Below are 22,252 nucleotides of genomic sequence, written 5' to 3' on the forward strand. Positions count from 1 at the left end.
GTTATCATCTATTTTCTAGTTTTCTTGTAGAAAAGAAGGTTAGATAACCATTAGGTTCATAATATTCAAGTGTCAATTGACAAATGTCAAGCTGTTAAGATGGACGTTGCCTAGATATAAGTAAGTACATAATTATTTATTTGAAAATGATGTTTTGGAAAACTCAGATACTTTGGATCGTAGGCGCGGAATAGTCCAAGAAAATCGGTTCAGCCGTTTGAAAGTTATCAGCTTTGTTGAAATTTTTTAATTTACACTGTTGTTTCGGTGTTATATGCGTTTTAAGCAATTAAATATCACTTGCTTTAACTGTGAAGGGAAACATCGTGAGGAAACCTGTATGTCTGAGAGTTCTCCGTAATGTTCCCAGTGGTGTGCGAAGTCTGCCAATCCGCACTTAGCCAGCGTGGTGGATTATGACCTAACCCTTCTCATTCTGAACGGAGAAGTGTTTGGTACCGTACTTAATAGTTCGCTGGCGATGGGCTGATGATGATGATGATGGATTTTATTTAGATAACTTAAAACTCAAAATTCAAATATTGAATTTGTTTTTAATCCTGTAAAACTTTTTTATTTTTCATTCCTAATTTATTTTTAAATTGCACCTCCCAACAGTATCCGGCAATTATCTTGACTTTTCATCATAGAGCAATCTAAGCCTTTCTCTATATATTAACCATAATAAAACGCCTTAGTCCACGAGGAAGGCAATCTAATGCTTTATATATCTATACTTAGATGTTAATGTTTAAGGCCTAATGGTCGTCGAATCACGCTATAATTTCTTTAATGTTTCCTCCAGAAATGGTAGAAAATGACCATAATTTTTCTGAAGTTTTATTACTAGTTACTACTTTTAGTCAGGGGTCAAGGCTGTACTAGATTGATTTTAATTTTTAACCGACTTCGAAAAAAGAGGAGGTTCTCAATTCGTCGGAATCTTTTTTCTTTTCTTTCTTGTATGTATGTTACCAGATTACTCAAAGACTCCTGGACCAATTTGGAAAATTATTTTATTGTTTGAAAGGGTATACTGTGCAGGTGGTTCCATATAAATTTGAGATGGAGAACAGAATTCCTCAATGGATACGAGCAAATTGCTCGCGGTCAGTGTAATAGCATAATAAACAGTAGGGTTTTAACTGGGCATAGCATATTATACTATAGTGGGGCCACTAAAAATTGTGAAATATTGTGTTGTGTTGTTAGTTGTTACCTGTCGCTAGTTCAGCAACCCGCAGCGTAGTCGTCCATCATTGCACCTAATCGTGGGATAATTGAAAGGGGCGTGGGCGCTGCACTCGGCAGCTGCTAACAGACCTACAATGGAATAAGGACCGCACAAGATGCGTGAATTGTCTTTATATTGCACTTTATTGCCCACAATTTACATTACAGATTTAATGGCCGAGTAATAAAAAGTGAATAAAATGGTGGGGACGATTTGCTTCATCATTGTGTGGCTGCGTTTTGACGTTTGATAAATGTGAATGTATGACACCTTAACTCAGGTTATGTATTATTAACCCCGACCCAAAAAGAGGGGTGTTATAAGTTTGACGTGTGTATCTGTGTATCTGTCTGTGGCATCGTAGCTCCTAAACTAATGAACCGATTTTAATTTAGTTTTTTTTTTTTTTTTGAAGGGTGGCTTGATCGAGAGTGTTCTTAGCTATAATCCAAGAAAATCGGTTCAGCCGTTTGAAAGTTATCAGCTATTTTCTAGTTACTGTACCCACTTGTCGGCGGTGTTATAAATTTTTAATTTACACTTGTGGTTGTAGTATTGATATGTCAAAGGAGCTACTGGTAAACCTACATTAAATAAATCTTTTTAATATATATATTAATTTGATACTGTGGGCCTGTTCCAATATTCGGGTTTATACTTTATAAGCGAGCTCTGTGATATTATTATAAATATTTTAATAATAAAATATAATATACATAATAGGCACAGCTACCTGCGCAAACCACAGTTATTAATATTCAGTAAAGGTGCAAACCGTCAAACGTTGAAGAATAATGTGCCGAAGCTTTAATGGCGTGTCGGTGGAAAACCCGAGTCAAAATGCATGAGCTTATCTTGACAAAACACAATCCATTATTTATATACTGAGACTTGACTCACTGGTAACTATGTACGTAAAAAATGCCTCTAGCGGACTATTATAAAAGCTCTGATTCAATTTAAGGCTCTACTGTGGTTAAGAGAGCACTTCAAACAAACGAAGTTTGGTTTTCATTTCAATAAAACCAATCAAACTCATTGAAATTTTCTAGGTAGATTCTAGATATTGAGATGTGTTTGTGGTTTTCCAGATTATTTAAAAGAGGATTTCGATTAACAGCAGTTTGGATACCGATTTTCATTGGAACATGTTATTTCTATGAATTGTCGCATCTATGCAACATTTATGTCACTGTTAAACAAGTGTAAATTAAAAATTTATAACACCCCCGACAAGTGAAGGTTACAGTAACTAGAAAAGAGCTGATAACTTTCAAACGGCTGAACCGACTTTCTTGGATTATAGCTAAGAACACTCTCGATCAAGCCACCTTTCAAACAAAAAAAAAACTAAATTAAAATCGGTTCATTACTTTAGGAGCTATGATGCCACAGACAGATACACAGATACACACGTCAAATTTATAACACCCCTGTTTTTGGGTCGGGGGTTAAAAATAATCCTCTTTTGCACGTGTTTTGGTTGAACTTATAATTGCGTTCAGACTGTTTGTAGTGTTATTTTCCGTCCACTGTCCTGTCTGGCCGTCATATCCTTGATTTATGTAAATGCAGCCATAGATGGTGCGCGCGTTTGTTTATAATCAACTTGCGACCCGCTTGCGACAGGTTTGCTGATGCTACATGCATGGTTAAGTAAGTAGGTAGGTACTTGATGTTTGGACATTTCAAGAACAATTGGCGTCCGCCAAAATAATTCTGACCTTGAAACTGCACAGTAGGTTATTTATCGATCAAATTATCGATTTTTTTATTTTTGTGGTAGGTACGAAGTGCGGCGCGACGTTGTGAAAAACCACGCTTGGCGTTTTAACATTCTGGTACGATGGTACGATTTCGCGAAGAAACTGATTATTATTAGGGTTATCTATTACTGACATAAAGTTTCCAAGGGGTTTACCGCGGTAGTTTGTCAGCTATAGTGTGATGATCTTAATCACCTCCGATTGGTTGACGCTCGCTCACTATTGGGTACACTGCATTGTTGCACCAAGAATACCATAAATGCAGCCAATCACAACAATTGCGATTGAAATAGTGATTTATGCAGGTTTTCTGGAGACGACCTAGTGGTCGATGCCGGAAAACCACTCGACCAGGTTAACGCGCTTCTATCTTGATTGCATCGTCATTTTCCATGAGGTCAAATCCCTTGTCTACGGACCAGAAAATTTAAACTTTGCTATGAAATCCCACAGAGTATCTAACCAAGAATGTTAGTGGTCCACATTTGACGCTAAGCTAGCGCTTGGATAATAAATATCTTATCGCCCTTATCAGACTCAGAAGTGAGACTAGCTATAAAATGTATGGAATAGTCAAACATACCAGACACAGCTCTGATGCTGTTCATAACTAAGCCTTTAATTCACAAAGTTGAACGCCGCTCTCCGATGCATCGTAAAGGAACTTTGGCTACAACTCTACAAGTTCAATATCCGGTAAGTATATTTACCGGGAAAGTTGTATCGCCGAGCGGTTAAGCGTCTCGAACGTCTGGTATACAAAGTCTCTGTAAGATACCATGTAAGACGCATAGTGTAGACGTAAATAACAAAATTGGACTTAGAAATCCAATAGTACAATTATAAATGCGAAAGTGTGTCTGTCTGATAACTTTTCCCGGCCCAATTAACGAATTTGATGTTTAGTATAGATTTAGCTTACATCCCGGGGACGGACATAGGCTACTTTTTATCTCGGAAAATGAAAGAGTTCCCACGGGATTCTTAATGATCCATCCGTTAAACCGATTTATATGAAATTTGATACAAAGGCAGCTTGCATCCCGGAAACCGACATAGACAAATTTTTATCCCGGAACATTAAAGTGTTCCTACGGGATTTTTATAAAAACCTAAATCCACGCGGGTGAAGTCGCGGGCAACATCTATAGTTATAAATATTTGCTATATATATTCTAGGTTATCGTGCTCTATCTCTTTCATCTGGATGAGTTGCCGTTGTCAACCGATAGACGTCTACTGCTGGGCGTAGATGCCTTGTAGGAAGTTCAACATGCCGCGCTCATGTTGCCTGTATGTAGCGACTTTCCGAGACATTTATAATGTCGTCTGTTCACTTAGAGGTCTGCTCGGTGCGCTTTTCGATGGAAGGTCGTTTTTCGAACACCTCGTAAGCCTATCCGTTCTTTAACCCTCGACCCAAAAAGAGGGTTGTTATAAGTTTGACGTGTGTATCTGTGTATCTGTCTGTAGCATTGAAGCTCCTAAACGAATGAACCGATTTTAATTTAGTTTTTTTTTGTCTGAAAGGTGGCTTGATCGAGAGTGTTCTTAGATATAATCGAAGAAAATCGTTTCAGCCGTTTGAAAGTTATCAGCTCTTTTCTAGTTACTGTAACCTTCACTTGTCGGGGGTGTTATAAATTTTTAATTTACACTTGTTAATGTTCTCCGCTACTTACCACTTTCAGTTGAGCTGTATTTGTAGTCTAATTATCCTACGGATCTCCTGTTACTGATTTGATCAAGATACTCCGAGAATAGCTCATTCCATCGTCCGCAAATGAGTTACTACTACCTATTATCATTACAAACTTGTTACAATTTACAGTAAGTATATGTGGGCGTGTTTGCTTTATAAAATTATTATATAGAATCTTCTTTAATAATAACCTCTTTCGGTCTATTAAGATTTATTCATATATAGAACCTCCTTGTTTAAAAACCTCCACGATCCTAGCGCCGCCTAGTGAGTTTCCTGAAGATCTCTTTTTCATACTGAATTGGCGCCAATACTATAGAATTATTGTCCTAATAGAATTTATAAGTTGATAACTATGACCTTCTGTTGTTTGTTTTGATATTAATTAAATATCTTATTATTCTTAAAATATTTAATATGTTATTTAACTAGATAATTATTTAATTAAGAAATATAGAAAATGTTAATTGACTCCATTTTCGACAAATCACGTTGGCCACGCCAGAGGGCGTGTCTCGGCGGGAAAAGCTAACTTTTGGAAGAAGAGTGGAAGAGTAGACATGTTTCTGAATACTTAATTTTATTAATGTGATTTTGAAGGCTAGAGTGTAAATAATTATCATTGTAACTTGAATTAATGTTTGTTAAGATCTACAAATTTCAATAATGGCTTTATATTCTGGGATTGACGCCGACATATACATTATCAATCGTAAAAATTGCGACTATAACAATGATTGCATTAAGGATTGTAGATACTCGTAGCTTAGACCGCTCTTTTGAGCCATAATTTTAATAATTTAAGAGTGATAAAAGTGCACTATTTTACATACATTTGAATTTTACAGACAGCATTATATTAATACCGAATGTAGTTATGCTAATTAAATCGACTCATTATATTTAATACACCACGCTAAATTACTCCAAGCTGTTCAAGCTTATAAATTGTACCACAGTAGATGGCCAAGGACAGTAGGACATCGCCTTTGCACATTATTGTACTTGCAAGAGTTTATCTTTTGTCTGATTCAGTGATTCATAAAATGAGATAGAGCTTCGCCTACGGGTATTGCTAACCATTATATTGTTCATTGTTGGCTTTCAGATTCGTATAGTTTATCATAAGTTTGACTTATAGTAGCTAATCATCTTGACTACTTGAAACGCTTGAAGTTCTGTTAATAGCCACTAAATGAAGTGTAACTCAAGTGTTTCGTAAATATGATTCACTACTAACACTACATATTAATAATCTGAAAAATTATTCTGCTAAATTTACCACAATAGGAAAGTCTTTCACATAATTGAATACATGTTTTTAATAAACCAATTTTTCGTATTGACATTTAAATGTATGCGCCCTTAACAGCTGCCTTTTTCATTAAACTTTAATTATTTTTAAATCTAAATTATTTAGTTCATTTGCCATACAAATATAAAAGAAAATATACAATTGCCATACAAATATAAAAGAAAATAAGATCGAAGAACTTAAAAAGATAGCACAAACCGTATAGGATATAGAAGAACAAGATAAAAGGAATCAGTACGAGAATCGTGTCCGTATAAAATATGCATACAAGTCCAGAGCACTAAAAGCACTCGACATACAATCAGTACTTCTGTTCGGATTCAACGAGCTCGAGAGGAATTAGTGCGGATCCAGAGGTTCGTGTGAGATATGTTAATTCAATGCGATACGTGTAGAAAATGTACTGGCATTAGTTTCAATGTAGGCACTCCTACCTCAACTGGAACAGGATTCTCTTTCAACGATCCCTTTTATTCCTTTTGAAAAACGTCGCACTATGAAAAATAAATGTATGCTTTGTTATTGTATGAGATGTATGGTAATGTGAAAGGAATATAACATTCGAACATAACTTTATTAATGCTAGGAAATAAATAAAGGTGTTTAACCGTGATAATGAAATTCTTGAAAAGAGAACTCTTTATTTTTATCTGTCCAATGAATGACTTGCTAAATAGCAGCATGACTGGGGTTTTTAACCCCCGACCCAAAAACAGGGTGTGTATCTGTGTATCTGTCTGTGGCATCGTAGCTCCTAAACTAATGAACCGATTTTAATTTAGTTTTTTTTTTCTTGAAAGGTGGCTTGATCGAGAGTGTTCTTAGCAATAATCCAAGAAAATCGGTTCAGCCGTTTGAAAGTTATCAGCTCTTTTCTAGTTACTGTAACCTTCACTTGTCGGGGGTGTTATAAATTTTTAATTTACACTTGTTAATGTTCTCCGCTACTTACCACTTTCAGTTGAGCTGTATTTGTAGCCTAATTATCCTACGGATCTCCTGTTACTGATTTGATCAAGATACTCCGAGAATAGCTCATTCCATCGTCCGCAAATGAGTTACTATTACCTATTATCATTACAAACCTATTACAATTTTCTTGCCTTTGGGGATTAATTCTTGACATCTCGTTTTCGTCAACCGATAGATGTCCTTTGCTGGATATACTCATAGATCTCTTGTAGCGACTTTCACACGCCACGGTCTGGACTCTGGTGCCGCCTGAGTACAGCGGCTCTCTGATATCTGATGTGATCGAATTGACCCGATCCCAGTGTATTGGAACAATTGCATTTGCATGTAGGCCACAGCGTAGTATGTCAAGCCGTCGTGTCTTACAAAACGCCAGGCATTCATCTGTGAAGTAACACCACACACCTCACCTACACAGTAAAATGAGTTATAACTTATTTCACGTTAACTTGGTTTTCATTTCGTTATTCTATATCGGTGTCAGGGCAGTACCTTACCTACTGTACACTTGGCAAGGCTGTGGTTATAGCATGTCCCAAGGTTCTCGCCTTTAAGACTATCAGCACTTTGCGTTTAATTTTCGCTAAAGTTGCATAATGCATAAGTACGATGTTAATCCTAATAACAGTTTAATTAGTACTCGAATTTCAGTATTTTTTAATCCCGGAAAGAATTCCCAAGGGATTCAAAAGCCAAATTCGCACGGACAAAGTCGTGAGTATGAGCTAGTAATTATTATTATTTACTAGCTTTTGCCCACGACTTTGCCCGCGTGGTCTATGCAAATTTCAATCCCCTATTTTACCCCCTTAGGATTAAATTTTCAAAAATCCCTTCTTAGCGGATATCTACGTTATAATAGCTTTCTGCACCCCAAATTCAGCCCGATCTGTCCTGTAGTTTGAGCTGTGCGTTGATAGATCAGTCAGTCAGTCAGTCACCTTTTGCTTGATTATCCAATTTAAGTATGATTTCAGTACTTATATAATTCTTTGAAAATTTATTTAATATATAACTTTTTTTTAATCGGTATCAGGGTGTAACATGTGCCAAGGCTAGGTGTTCGCCGTACAGCTGATAGCATGACGCAAGGTCGTTTACCTTTCAGACTTTCAGCAGTTTTCATTTAATTTCCTTTAAGGTTACACTCTGTAATCCTATAAATAACATTATCACCTTCTATTTGGATTAAAACCTCAAGGTTTTTAATTTAATATGCTGATAAATTCGACCTTCTAATTAACCTTTTAATTTTATTAAAATGTAATTAACGCAAAGTAAACCCATTTTCTTTCTATTCTATACATAGTAGATGTGTATTGTTTAATTATGGTGTTATTTCATTTCAGGTATGCAACTTTCGGATGAACGAGTGAAAATGGTTCCTTATTGGTAAGCCAGAACCAGTATGTTAATCTAATTATTATTATTATTATAATTTATTGTTTTATCATATAATTTATTGTTAATTATTATTATTATTATAATTATTGTAATACAAATCCACCAGAATCTGACAACTTATTAAAAATTGCAACATCGCGTCGTGTTGTCGCTTGGTACAAACTAAAACACACAATTTACTTAAAAATGAGTCAAGTGTGAGTCTCAGTCGCACACGAAGGGTTTCGTACCATCGTACAAGAAATAACATTTTTTAATTTTCAAGGCGGGCGCTATTATGAATTTGCTATATTTTTTATAGCGGCAATATAAATACATATTCTGTGAAAATTTCAATATTCAATTCCATTACGGTTCACGAGATACTGCTCACTGACTGATAGATGGACAGCGGAGGCTTTACCTTGTAATATGGTCCCGTTGGCACCCTTCGGATACGGAACCCTAACAATCACTTTTGCCTGATTTCGGAAAATTATTTAAAAGTAAAAAGAAGACAATCATAATTTACCTCTTTTCGATATCAAAATATCAAGGAAAGGTCTTTATTCTACTTTCCTTACAGGTTTCATTTCTAAGAATTTTTAAAACTTTTAACCTGGCAGGCAATCCTTTTTCCATTTTGTGCTTCAGTTCTCGCCGATTAGATCGATACTGTACTTCATTAATTTCCACAGCACGTTCCTATCCAATATTCAACCGTACCATATAGCTGATGCTTCGTTCGCGATTGGTTGCATTTCCGTCAGCGGTCGTCGCCTGGGCTGGCGGGGCGTTGACATTGTCCGCACAGTATAGACAGCCCCTTAATTCTACACCACGTTCCTAATACCTATCCAATACTCAACAGTACCAAATAGCTGGTACTTCGTTTGCGATCGGTTGCATTTCCGTCAGCGGTCATCGCCTGAACTGACGGGGCGTTGACATCGCCTTGTCCGCGCAGTATGGACAGCCCCTTGATTCCACACCACGTTCCTAATTCCTACCTAATATTCAACAGTTCAAATAGCTAATGCTTTGTTTGCGATCGGTTGCATTTTCATCAGCGGTCATCACCTGGGCTGACGGGGCGTTGCCATCGCCTTGTCTGCGCAGTATGGACAGCCCCTTAATTGCACACGACATTCCTCTCCAATATTCAACCGTACCAAATAGTAGGCGCTTCGTTCGCGATCGGTTGCATTTCCGTTAGCGGTCGTCCCCTGGGCTGGCGCGGCGGGGCGTTGACATCGCCTTGTCCGCGTCGTATGGACAGACCCTTAACCACCATGTTCCTCTCCAATATTCAGCAGTACCAAATAGCTGGAGTTGCATTTCCGTCAGCGGTCATCGCCTGGGCTGGCGGAGTTTTGACACGGGTTTGTCGCTACCGTGCAGTATGCACAGACCCTTAAGGCTAGATTAAACCCGACGATATCCAAGTGGATGTAATGTGCAAACGGTGCTGATCTTTTTACAGGTCTGTCCAAAAATGGAGTGTAATATTTTCAGGGTTCATGTATGTATGCGTTTTTTATTCCACCATAACTCTTAAATGGCTGAACAGATTTGGATGTATGGGTTATCGTTTGAATCCTTGTAATCCCGAGTAACTCTTGCTATAATTTTTTGTTAAAGTTTTTTATGCAGTTCTTAGTATTACAATTTCTACAACTTAGACACGCCATCGTCATTGTGAAAGCCCTATTTAGCAGTAGGTACTAAATCGCTAAAATGCGATCGGTTGCATTTCCGTCAGCGGTCATCGCCTGAGCTGAGCGGGCGTTGACACCCATAATATGTCGGAACCGCGCAGTGTGGTCAGACCCTTACACCCACGCGAGTTGAAACCACTTATTGCACTGATTTTGACTAACGATGTACTTATGATGTTAATTGAATTCGTTCCCCAGACTCCATTCCTCCAATTAATACCAGATTTTTTTAATTCCATAGGAGTACGTATGAAAGATTTCAAAGGTTTCGTAACTTGTATGACAGAAATTCAATTTATTTCCTGATATAAATTAAATATGATTAGTCAACAGACTCAAAGCAGATTTGTTGAAGTGGTTTTGCCAGAAAAGTCTTAAAATCTGCACAATATTATACATAGATAGATAGAATAGAGATTCAAGTAACTTACAAAACTTAGATTAATTCCTACTGTTTCTGTAATATTGTAAATAAAACGGAAAGAAAAATATTTCTCTTTAGCAATAATTTGGTTGGTATAACATTAGGTTATATTTGACTAGCTGATGCCCGCGACTTCGTTCGCATGGACCATAGATTTTTAAAACTCTGATTTTCCGGGATAAAAAGCAGCTTATGTATTAATTAATGGTATAATCTAGCTCCATTCTAAATTTCAGCCAAATCCGTTTAGTAGTTATTGCATGAAAGAGTAACAAACGTACACACACACACAAACTTTCGCCTTTATAATATTAGTGTGTAGTGTAATATGCAAATACTTTCATACATTTTAATTTAACTTTTGATTAAGTCTGTTCTAGTCTTCAGCCAGCTCCTGCTATTATTACCTTCGTGTAAACTTTCACATCTAGCCAGCAAGAAGTAGTAGATAGGTATGCGCTATAAATTGCATGGAGCGAAAAATAAAAGGATATTGCAATTTTATGTGTCTGCACCGTCTTCAGTATATTATGCCATCTACAGATGTGCCAACAAGTCAGGTCTAAGTTGGGGAAACTAGTTGGGTATTTACTCAACAGTTGGCTACAAATAACTTGTTGGTATGTAGTTGGTGCCCAACAATGTAAAAGCTAATTAAAAAAGCCTCAATAGCTCAACCGGTAAAGGAGTGGACTGAAAACCGAAAGGTCCACGGTTCAAACCCCGCCCGTTGCACTATTGTCGTACCTACTCCTAGCACAAGCCTGACGCTTAGTTGGAGAGGAAAGAGGAATATTAGTCATTTAACATGGCTAATATTCTTTTTTTTTTTTTTAAATCCTGACCCGTTCCAATCTAACCAGAAGATCACTAAATCCATCTTCCGTCACGCTAGATCAAATTCTATGGAATAATTTCCAAGAGGCAGATATTGTAAAGAGTACTTACTTGATATATCTTTGCTTGACTATTTTTTTCTATACAATCAAATCAAATTTTACATAGACATATTACAATTACACTTACACTTACTATTTTTTCTCTAATCTCTATGTTTTCTAGTGTCAGTAAATTGGATTGGGAGCTAAGTTTGGTTAGTTAATAGCTCTCCAACCTCTGAGCTACCAATTAAATGGTATTACAAGTCAGTTTGTCCGGTCTTGGGTTGAGTAACCAACCGTCGCGGTCGGGTTGTTGCGAAACATGTTGGCGGTTGATCTAAGTTAAAGTTAGAAGTTGGTATGTCTGAAGATGTTACACTACCTACTTGCACAAATAGCATTGCACCGTCGCAGCACATAGCGCTATCATCTCAATGGTCAAAGGGGAAAGAACTACAGGTGTCTTTGTTGCTATGTAGCCATATCTACTTATACTAGAACCTAGAACTAACAGACGGTGTTGAATCGATGCACATAATCTAAGGGCATGTTCATACTCCATTGTGTTCTCTTTCACTTTTCACTTCACGTTCTAATTTCACTTTTGTTAAAAACGAAAGTATTCTGTTTTATAGAGCTACTATCGATAACCCGCGGCTTCGCTCGGCGCAAATAATAGATTCTCTTTACTCCCGTGGAAATTTCAAATAATCCGTCCTTATTCCTTGCTTACATTATAAAATGTTTTCCACGGCAGTGCCCAAAAATAGCAAATCGATTGGCGGTAAGTCTTTGCTTGTAGAGAGGGAACAGGCAGCAAGCTTCAAACTAATCTCACGGACGATGTTGCAGACATCAGCTAGGATTTGATATGCCACTTGTATATGCAGCCTTATTCTTGGCCGATGCATTGTGCAGGTTGCATTGAGCATTCAGCTCAGACCTCAGTTCGCTGCCAGTTGAGCAAACACGTCGCTGTGCCGCGGTCGCTCGCGCCGAGCGCTTTTCCTTTCGACAACCCCGCGAAAGTTCGCTCTTAACTTATTTATGTTTTTGTGTTACGTTATCGGATTGAGCGGTGCATCGCCTCTATATAAAGAAGGTTTGTCCTTAAATATTTGCTTGACAACTTTATCTGAATAAGCAATACATTATAGTATATTGTTCAGCCTATAGGGAGGTTACAGGCAGCAAGCTTCAAACTAATCTCACGGACGACGTTGCAGACATCAGCTAGGGTTTGATATGTCATTTGTATATGCAGCCTTATTTCTTTGGCCGGTGCATTGTGCAGGTTGCATTGAGCATTCAGCTCAGACCTCAGTCGCTGCCAGTTGAGCAGACGCGTCGCTGTGCCGCGGTCGCTCGCGCCGAGCGCTCTTCCTTTCGACAACCCCGCGAAAGTTCACTCGCGACTTGTTAGTGTTTTTGTTTTGCGTTGTCGGATTGCGCGGTGCATTGCCTCTATACAAAGAAGGTTTGTGCATAAATATTTGCTTGACAACTTTATTTGAATAATATATGTTGTTGTAAGCATATAAAAGGACAAGTGTAAATTAAAAATTTATATCACCCCCGACAAGTGAAGGTTACAGTAACTGGAAAAGACCGAACAGACCTGATAACTTTCAAACGGCTGAACCGATTTTCTTAGACTATTCCGCGCCTACGATCCAAAGTATCTGAGTTTTCCAAAACATCATTTTCAAATAAATAATTATGTATCTAGGCAACGTCCATCTTGACAGCTTGACATTTTGTCAATTGACATAATATTATGAACCTAACGGTTATCTAACCTTCTTTTCTACAAGAAAATTAGAAAAGAGCTGATAACTCTTAAACGGCTGAACCAATTTTTTTGGATTACAGCTAAGAACACTCTCGATCAAGCCACCTTTCAAACAAAAAAACTAAATTAAAATCGGTTCATTCGTTTAGGCGCTACGATGCCACAGACAGATACACAGATACATAGATACACAGATACACACGTCAAACTTATAACACCCCTCTTTTTGGGTCGGGGGTTAAAAAGCTGACTGACTGACTTACTGATCTATCAACGCACAACTACGTGACGGATCGAGCTGAAATTTGGCATGCATATAGCTATTATGACGTGGGCCAGGTACCCACGTCATACTAGCCAAGAAAAGATTTTTGAAAATTCAACCCCTAAGGGGATAAAATAGGGGTCTGTTTGCCTAATTCACGCGGACGAAGTCGCGGGCGTAGCTGTTCAATAATATTGATAGATACACTTTGTTTTGGCTTTTAAGAAACAATAAAATCTAGCCGTTTTTCACTTTATAATTTTTGTCAACAATACGTTATTTCCTTTCGATAACAATCCGCATTTCTCTACAAAACAATCAAAGGTTTTATAGGTTTTATACTATCGGATAGGTACCTTGTTTGTGTGTTCATCATCCCTTGTATTTACGTCTTACGAGTAGGTAGATACCTATTTGTCGCCTGCCTTCCGTATTCCGATTGTACTAACCGGACCAACTCTTGTATAGAGCAGTCCATAATAATCTTAGCATTCATTTCTAAGGTTCTGCAGTTATTCAAGAACCTTTTCGTACAGTGCATAGCTATCTGTGTTTTTAATTCCAATACAAGTTAGCCCTTGACTGCTGTCTCATCAGTCACCTGGTGGTAAGTGAAGATGCAGTCTAAGATGAAAAGGTATGGCAGTTTCATTAAACCCATAGCCCTGATCGGTTTCATACCGGAATGCCAAATGGCTAGGCGGTACGGCTTTGCCGGTAACTGGTAACTAGCCACGGCTAAAGCCTTACACCAGACCAGACCAGAGACAATCGAGAAATTACAAATTCCTGAATCGCCCGTGCCAGGAATCGAACCCGGCACCTCCTTCTCTTAAGCGGAATTCACATTATGAAATTAATGGCACGAAATTAGTTTCACAACATTAATTTTCATTATTGTAAATTGCACGTGCAAACGTCGCGCCACTAATTTCGTAATGTAAATTCCACTTTAGTCATGATAATGATAATGATTATGTTAATCATTATTTAAGAGCCTCGATAGCTCAACGGTTGAAGAGCGGACTAAATTCCGAAAGGTCGGCGGTTCAAACCCTACCCGTTGCTCTATTTGTCGTACCTACTCCTAGCACAAGCTTTATTGGAGGGGAAAGGGGTATATCAATCATCATTAACATGGGTAATATTAAAAAAATTTCAAAAGAAAAATAAAACCGACTTCAAAAACCAAAAACACTAAAAAGTAGAAAATATTTTTTGTTTAACTACACATGTAATGTACCTAGGTATGAAGTCGAGCGAGCATTTTAAAACAAAATTAGAAATCCAAGAGTGAAGCTCGCCCGACTTCATATTACACATACATGTTTAGCTAAACAAAAAATATTTTCTACTTTTTAGTGTTTTTGGTTTTTGAAGTCGGTTTTATTTTTCTTTTGAAAATTTTTTATTTCACAATTTTTAGTGGCCCCACTGTACTATAATATGCTATGCCCAGTTAAAACCCTACTGTTTACTAAGCTATTACAGTGATCGCGAGCAATTTGCTCTTATCCATTGAGGAGTTCTGTTCTCCATCTCCGAAGATATTCATCAGATCTTCACCAAATTTATATGGGACCACTTATACCCTTTCAAACAAAAAAAAAAATTTCCAAATCGGTCCAGGGGTCTTTGAGTAATCGGGGAACATACATAAAAAAAAAAAAAGATCCCGACGAATTGAGAACCTCCTCCTTTTTTGGAAGTCGGTTAAAAAAAAATTACAATGTTGATCGCAATGGAGGGGGCAACTTAATTATTAAGACAGTTACTTATCGTTAGTCGTTAAACTTTTTAATTACTTATAAGCAAACAGAAGAGCGTTAATTTTGTTGACTAATGCTCAAGATAATTAAGATTAGGTAGGCAGATTTATATAAATACAGATATTCTAAAGTATTATTGCAGTCAGGTCCTAATCCACGTCAATATTTTGTTTATAAATCATTTATTTATGTATAATAGCCGCAACATTAAAAATGGTGTAGGTAGGTATACAGGTACTATGTCCAATCGATACTGTACGTCAATCTGGCTGATCGCCCTGATAACAGTGGTTGTGACGCTACACGGCAATAATGACATGCTTTAATCCTGTTTAGAGAGCGGCATTAATGGCCATATTGTAGCCACACTGCGATACTTATAGAGTCTACTATAATAACTTCTTGATATACAAGTGTAAATCAAAAATTCATAACACCCCCGACAATTAGTGAAGGTTACAGTAACTAGAAAAGAGCTGATAACTTTCAAACGGCTAAACCGATTTTCTTGGATTAATACTCTTGATCAAGCGACCTTTCAAACAAAAAAAACTAAATTAAAATCGATTCATTAGTTTAGGAGCTACAATGCCACAGACAGATACCCAGATACACACGTCAAACTTATAACACCCCTCTTTTTGGGTCTGGGGCTAAAAAATACCGAGATACTAGTGTTTGTTGGACCACTTAGGTCCAAGTAGTAGTCAACAAGGTCTTATAATAGAGCTGCAACGCACGCCGCGTTTCCGCTCTGCTGCTGTGTTTTTCTACCTATCACTTTCTTGATAACAAACTTTTATGATTTCATTTTGAACAATATTTTACGATTTGACATTAGCTAATGTCAAATCATAAAATAATAATACCTACCATATTTAAGATAATAATAGCGATCTATGTGGTTTACGTTTAAGGACTAAGGAGTTTCATACAAAGAATACTGGACGGCTTGAGTTGATGTGTGCTTAAATAAATGACCTTAAACGCACATATCTTGGAAAAGTTAGTGGTGCGTGCCCGGAATCGGACTCCGGACCCCCGACTTAACCACTCTTCCTTAACCACTAGGCTATTACCGCTTTATTACGACCGTAAGACACTAGAAAATATCGCGTGGAATTAAAGTCATAGATCCCGTAGGTCTAGACATTTACAGTCCCACATTAGAAACAAGACTTAAGTTGGAAGCTCTTGAAAATACCATTTTCTTAAGAATATTATTATTTTAATCTAAAGTCTAAACCTTACTCCTAATTGCAATTTAGAAACTTCAAGTTGGGTTTAGTATAATTTAAAAATTTGGAATTTTATCTTGGTTATTATTACTATAAGCTGGTCTGATCTTAGGCTTCGTGGCCAGTTACCATCCTACCGACAATGGCATGACGCAAAGCGATCTAGCGTGCCAATACGATGCTGCTTAGAAACCAAGGCCTTATGAGTTCAATAAAAGTGCCTTGCCCCTTCCAGGTAAATCCTTTTTAATCTTACCACCATCATTACTTACCAAATTATAATACCATAAAGTGAGATGATCCAAACTTCATAGTCGCTGATCGTTCCTCCCTGTGTTGGGGGCAATATGCAGAGAAACTTTCAGCTTTTATAAAATAACGAAGGTCTAGCTCGCGCTGGCTCTTTAACTATAATAATGATCCAATTCTAAAAATTCTTTGACTGATAGATAGCTACATTATCCCCGAGTGCGATAGGCTATAAATTAGATAACGCGGCCGAAATCGCGGGTAATAGCTAGTGTTATATTGGTACGAAGTTTCAGGCAAAGCTGATATGAAGCGTAGAAAAATAATAATAATTCATACTGCGTATTTCAATATGAATGCAAAGTAAACAAGCAATTTTCCTGATGAGAGGTATCGATAGCCATTGAAATGACGCTCGAGGGGAATCGACTAATTAAATCGATCTATTTTGTGATCGGAGTCGTGTGCCATAAATCATAATAATTATTCTGAACGTGAGATATGAAAGAAAAGTTTAAAAATCGGTCAAGTGCCAGTCGAACTCGCACACGAAGGGTTCCGTACCATCATACAAGAAATGACTTTAAATTATTTTTTAATTCTTTTCAATGGTACGGAACCCTAAAAAAAGAATTGAAGTATCGTACAATCTCATGTTTGTTTGTGAGCTTGTCACCCACGTTGGACATTCTCAAATCTTTTCCATAACTCACTGAAATCCGAAGTAAACAAGCAATTTTCCTGATGAGAGTATCGATAGCTATCGAAATGGATTAAAGTGAACGCTCCACGGGGAATCGAATAATTAAATCGATTTATTTATTTTATGTCTGGAACCGTGTGCAATAATTCTGATCACGAGTTATGACATGTGAAAGTATAAAATTCAATTAAATATATCTCGTTTATGTAAAAATAATTGTAACTCTTGTTTTACGGTTTTCAGGTTTGTCAGTCAACTGACTTTATTATTTTATGACTCCACTCATATTATGAATGCGAGGGTGTTTATTTCAATTTTTTTGTTTCTCCTTCAAACACGTTGCGCTTTTTACATGGTTTTAGATACTCATAAATACCTATGGAGATAGACTACTTCTTATCATGAAAAACAAAGAGTTCCCATGAGATTTTTATAAAGCCTAAATCCATGCGATCGATTTTTTTTACCCGACTACGGCAAAGCCGAAAGGAAGGGTTATGATTTTAGCAGTCTATGTATGTATGTATGTATGTATGTAAATATGTATGTATGTTTGTATCCAGATTTTGTGTGTTCCACCGTAGCGCCTAAACTACTGGGCCGATTTTGATGAATGAGGTGTCAATCGATTCTTTGTAATGGCCCGGGTGACATAGGCTATACTTTATACGAAAAAAATCGGCCTGACGGAAGTTACATCAAAAAAAAGTGAGGGTCTCAAATTATTTTTTATTGCTATAGTGCCGAGTGGGATGTCCAACGAAAGAGAAAAAAATTCTGAGTTCATAAATATAAATTTAGTTAGTATTAAAATATACCAAGCGACAGAAACCCCATTTTACTATAATTAAATTCGTTTCGATTAGACATAACAGATGGCGCCACTAGCTGCTTACAACGCATAGCTCACAGAATTTCTCATATAGTACGTAGTTGAATACAGTTCTTGCACCCTATTAATTGATTATTCTTTTCATTATTTAAATATATAGTATATAGTTATCATTAAAATATACCAAGCGACAGAAATCCCATTTTATTATAATTTTATTATTTCTCATACAGCAGCGCCACTTATTGGCTATTTACGAGACCTCAGTTAATCGTCGCATCATAGACTTATTAAAACGGAAAAGTTTCAAATAAAAAAAAGTTGAAAAAACTATAACCCGACTACGGAAAAAATAAGACAACTTGAACCCGACTTAGTACAAGTAAAATAAACTAAAAAGAAAGAAACAAGATTGTGCTTAGTGCTATCATCGTCTTGATTGAGATTCAACACAAAGGCCGTGGTCGTGCGTTGTCGACAGCAAAAAGAAAATATTCTAATTTGGTAGACAAATAAAATCACTGGGAATTCCGTCAATCAAGGATAAGAAATACGCTGTCGACAACGCACGACCACGGCCTTTGTGTTGAATCTCAATCAAGACGATGATAGCACTAAGCACAATCTTGTTTCTTTCTTTTTAGTTTATTTTACTTGTACTAAGTCGGGTTCAAGTTGTCTTATTTTTTCCGTAGTCGGGTTATAGTTTTTTCAACTTTTTTTTATTTACTTGTAAGTATAGGCTTACGCTTGACTGCAATCACACCCAAAAAGTAAGAGATGTATAGCCTAAGGTGGAGCGCGCGCATGGGTAGAAGGTTAGGCACCCGCACCTTCACTCTTCTTTTGAAGGTTCCAATATTCCGAGGCTGTCCAAGTTGGTTGAAAGGCCTGAAATTGAATCATCTAGTAAGTACATAACCGTGGATTGCTTTATCAGTATCACTTACAAGTTTCAGTAGCATCCCACAGTACGCAATAAGACGAACTGCGCTGCTACCCTTATTTGTACTGATTACTGGCCCATGAAAGCACGTGCCATGAAAAGGTTACGGTAGAGGTTGGTCGGGTCTGTCTTCAATTATACGAGTATTTGCCTCGAGATTGTTCACGTCGTATATCTCGATTATGTTCACGTGCACCAAGAGGGGCCCTGTTCGAGGGTGTATTAAGTATTAACCTGTTTTAGGCACGTGCTATCGCGTTAAAGGAAAGCCGGCTCCTGCTTTCACTGTGATAAGCTACCCTATGGTATAGTATACCCAGTATTACCAAAATGTACCAAGCTACATTGCATGGAATTTGAGAAAATGACGTTTTTCTACTGTTGTTGCTCTTGGTTCGACTAATTACTAATACTAAGTATTTCTTATTTTAAGTCTATGCTAGACATAGATTCCTGGCATTTTCAATAGTTACATTGACACATTAAGAGTAAGTTGCTTTTTCTAATAATTGAGAATTCATTAATTCATTTTTTTGGTAATTTGTGGTACATTTTGGCATAACTGGGCTGGGCTGGCTGAGATCTACAACTCAACAATGCGTATTTTGAGTATGATTAGCCTCAGACGCATATCAGAGATATAACTCTGTCATATTTTTCAACTACGTCTTATGTCTGAACAAAGTCAAAGTAGGTACGCTCTATAGATTTGAGTCTGAGATACAAAGGAAAATATTGTTTCCTTTCCCCGATTTTTAACCGACTTTGAAAAAAGGAGAAGGTTCTCAATTCGTCGGAGTCTTTTTTGTAATAATATTTTTATGATTTAACCCACTACGGAAACAAAGTTATTTGGGGGAAACTTTGTATACATTTTGGTTTTGTATTTCGCCGTTATAAAACGCTCTCGTAAATAAATTCGGCGACGTCAAAAGTCCCATAAAACTTTCAGTTCCATAAACATCAGTTATTTTATTGCCAAGCGGAGAGTGCAGTTACTTTGATTCTGATAACATTCGTGATTTGCTCTCATGAACATTTTTCTTCTGAGTACCTACATTGTTGTTTTAGCCTGAAAAACACTATTGTAGGTAGGTACGCGGAAAATTTTTAGGGGTTTTGAAGGAATTTTTGTTTTGTCATATCCATCTGTCTAATAAATAGTTCATATATCGATTCCAAAGTCAACTAACTTTACTGTTTTGACATATTATCTGTCTTTTTGCCTTTTGTCTGTAGTATCAACCAAAACGGAACCCTTATAGGATCACTTTGATGTCCGTCTGTCTGCCTGTCTGTCTGCCTACCTGCCTGTCTGTCTGTCTGTCTGTCCATCTGTCCTAAAGCGTAATTCCCGTTGACCTAAAATCGTGAAATTTGGCAGGTAGGTAGGTCTTTATTTTTATGCATAAAAGTTTTTGATTTATCGTGCAAAATATCGCCAAAAATACCCGAGTACGGAACCCTCGGTGCTCGAATCTGACTCGCACTTGACCGGTTCTTTTGAATGCAGGATTACTAGACAGGCGTACTGGTATAGCCTTGTATCCAGATTTACATTTTGCTTCTCATTCCCACTCCCCTGACATTAAGTGTACAGAAAGATTGAACGATCGCTGAATATTTGATGCGACAAATGTGCTGCCTCTGAGACATATTGCTGGCAGTTCCCACGTTCATCTTTAGAACCTGCATTTACATTTTAATATACGAGACTTGTAAATGTAAATTTACGACTTTACAAGAGTTTACAGCTTACTCTTTGTACCCGTAACCCAATTAGTAAGCCTACGCTGTCCGTCCGTCTGTCCGTACAACAGTCCGTACATAATTTGACTGAAAGTGATAACCACCAACCATCCCGTTGGTCTGACAACATCACCAATCTTGCGGGAAATACTTGGAGGAGGCTTGTCCAACACCGAGAAGAATGGCGTCAACGTGAGGAGGCCTTTGTCCAACAATAGATATCTAAATAAGGGCTAACAAAGAAGGAGATGATAACCATCAACACGTGGCATGTGCAACGCTGAGCTTCATCTTGTCATCATTGCCGGCACGGTGGGGGTCTCTTCTGAGAAGGGTTCGGGATGGTTCACTACGCTGGTCAAGTGTGGATTAAAGGACTTTACACTTTCAGAACCATTATGGAGAACTCTCAGGCATACAGGTTTCCTCACGATGTTTTCCTGCACCGTTAAAGCAAGTGATATTCAATTGCTTACAAGTGTAAATTAAAAATTTATAACACTCCCGACAAGTGAAGGTTACAGTAATTAGAAAAGAGCTGATAACTTTCAAACGGCTGAACCAATTTTCTTGAATTATAGCTAAGCACACTCTCGATCAAGCCACCTTTCAAACAAAAAAAACTAAATTAACATCGGTTCATTAGTTTAGGAGCTACGATGCCACAGACAGATACACACGTCAATCTTATAACACCCCTCTTTTTTGGGTCGGGGGTTAAAAACGGACACAACTCAGAAAATCAGTTATCATGAAAATGTGACTGCAGGTCTATTAATCCATAAACAAAAATAACTGCAGATAAAAAAACACGAATTTCCGACACAACGATGTCAAGTGTCCGCAATAGCCACAGTTTGTGCCAACGTTGGTGACCGATACGAACGTGGCGGCCACTCTTTCTCCCTCTTGACCTAGTCTACTTTTTCCATAGATTCGTCAAAGTGATTGTTTGCATTCGGCTGTTTTTGTTGCCCGTTTGCATTACCATTAGCGGTCTTTGAATTCTTACAAAAATTCTAACTTCTGTTCATTTAAGAGTCTCTATTTTCAATTCGTGGCAAATACGCCACGCCATTTTAAGCCCTTAGAAGTAGAATTTCTAGGGGTGGGTCAGCTAGTACTCAATAATATGTTCAATTGCTTCAGTTCCGACGTTTCTGTGGAATAAGACGCTCTGCTGATGACCATATCGAAGAGAAGCACAGAGCATTAATGCGACACCAGCACAGTGATTCGCTAACTCAGTGTCTCACACTGAATGATAGCCACCGAGCTCATTTGACATTTATTATTAATCCATTGAAGATTTTG

The 22,252-nt window shown here is 37.5% G+C and overlaps 1 protein-coding gene across 3 annotated transcripts in view; it reads left to right on the forward strand.

Annotated features, from left to right (window-relative positions):
* Positions 1 to 22,252, forward strand: part of LOC123872808 (protein yippee-like) — a 137,498-nt gene that overhangs the window by 27,681 nt on the left and 87,565 nt on the right. Inside the window, exon 1 of one of the 3 annotated variants that reach the window (XM_045917349.1) lies at positions 8,343 to 8,381. The exons of the other annotated variants lie outside the window; for them this stretch is intronic. Coding sequence (XP_045773305.1) covers positions 8,368 to 8,381 — 14 coding nt within the window. The 5' untranslated portion in view covers positions 8,343 to 8,367. Of the gene's footprint in view, positions 1 to 8,342; positions 8,382 to 22,252 lie in introns of those variants that run through there. 3 annotated transcript variants of the gene reach the window in all.

This window comes from Maniola jurtina, chromosome 15, assembly GCF_905333055.1.
Source record: "Maniola jurtina chromosome 15, ilManJurt1.1, whole genome shotgun sequence".
Lineage (NCBI taxonomy): Eukaryota > Metazoa > Arthropoda > Insecta > Lepidoptera > Nymphalidae > Maniola > Maniola jurtina.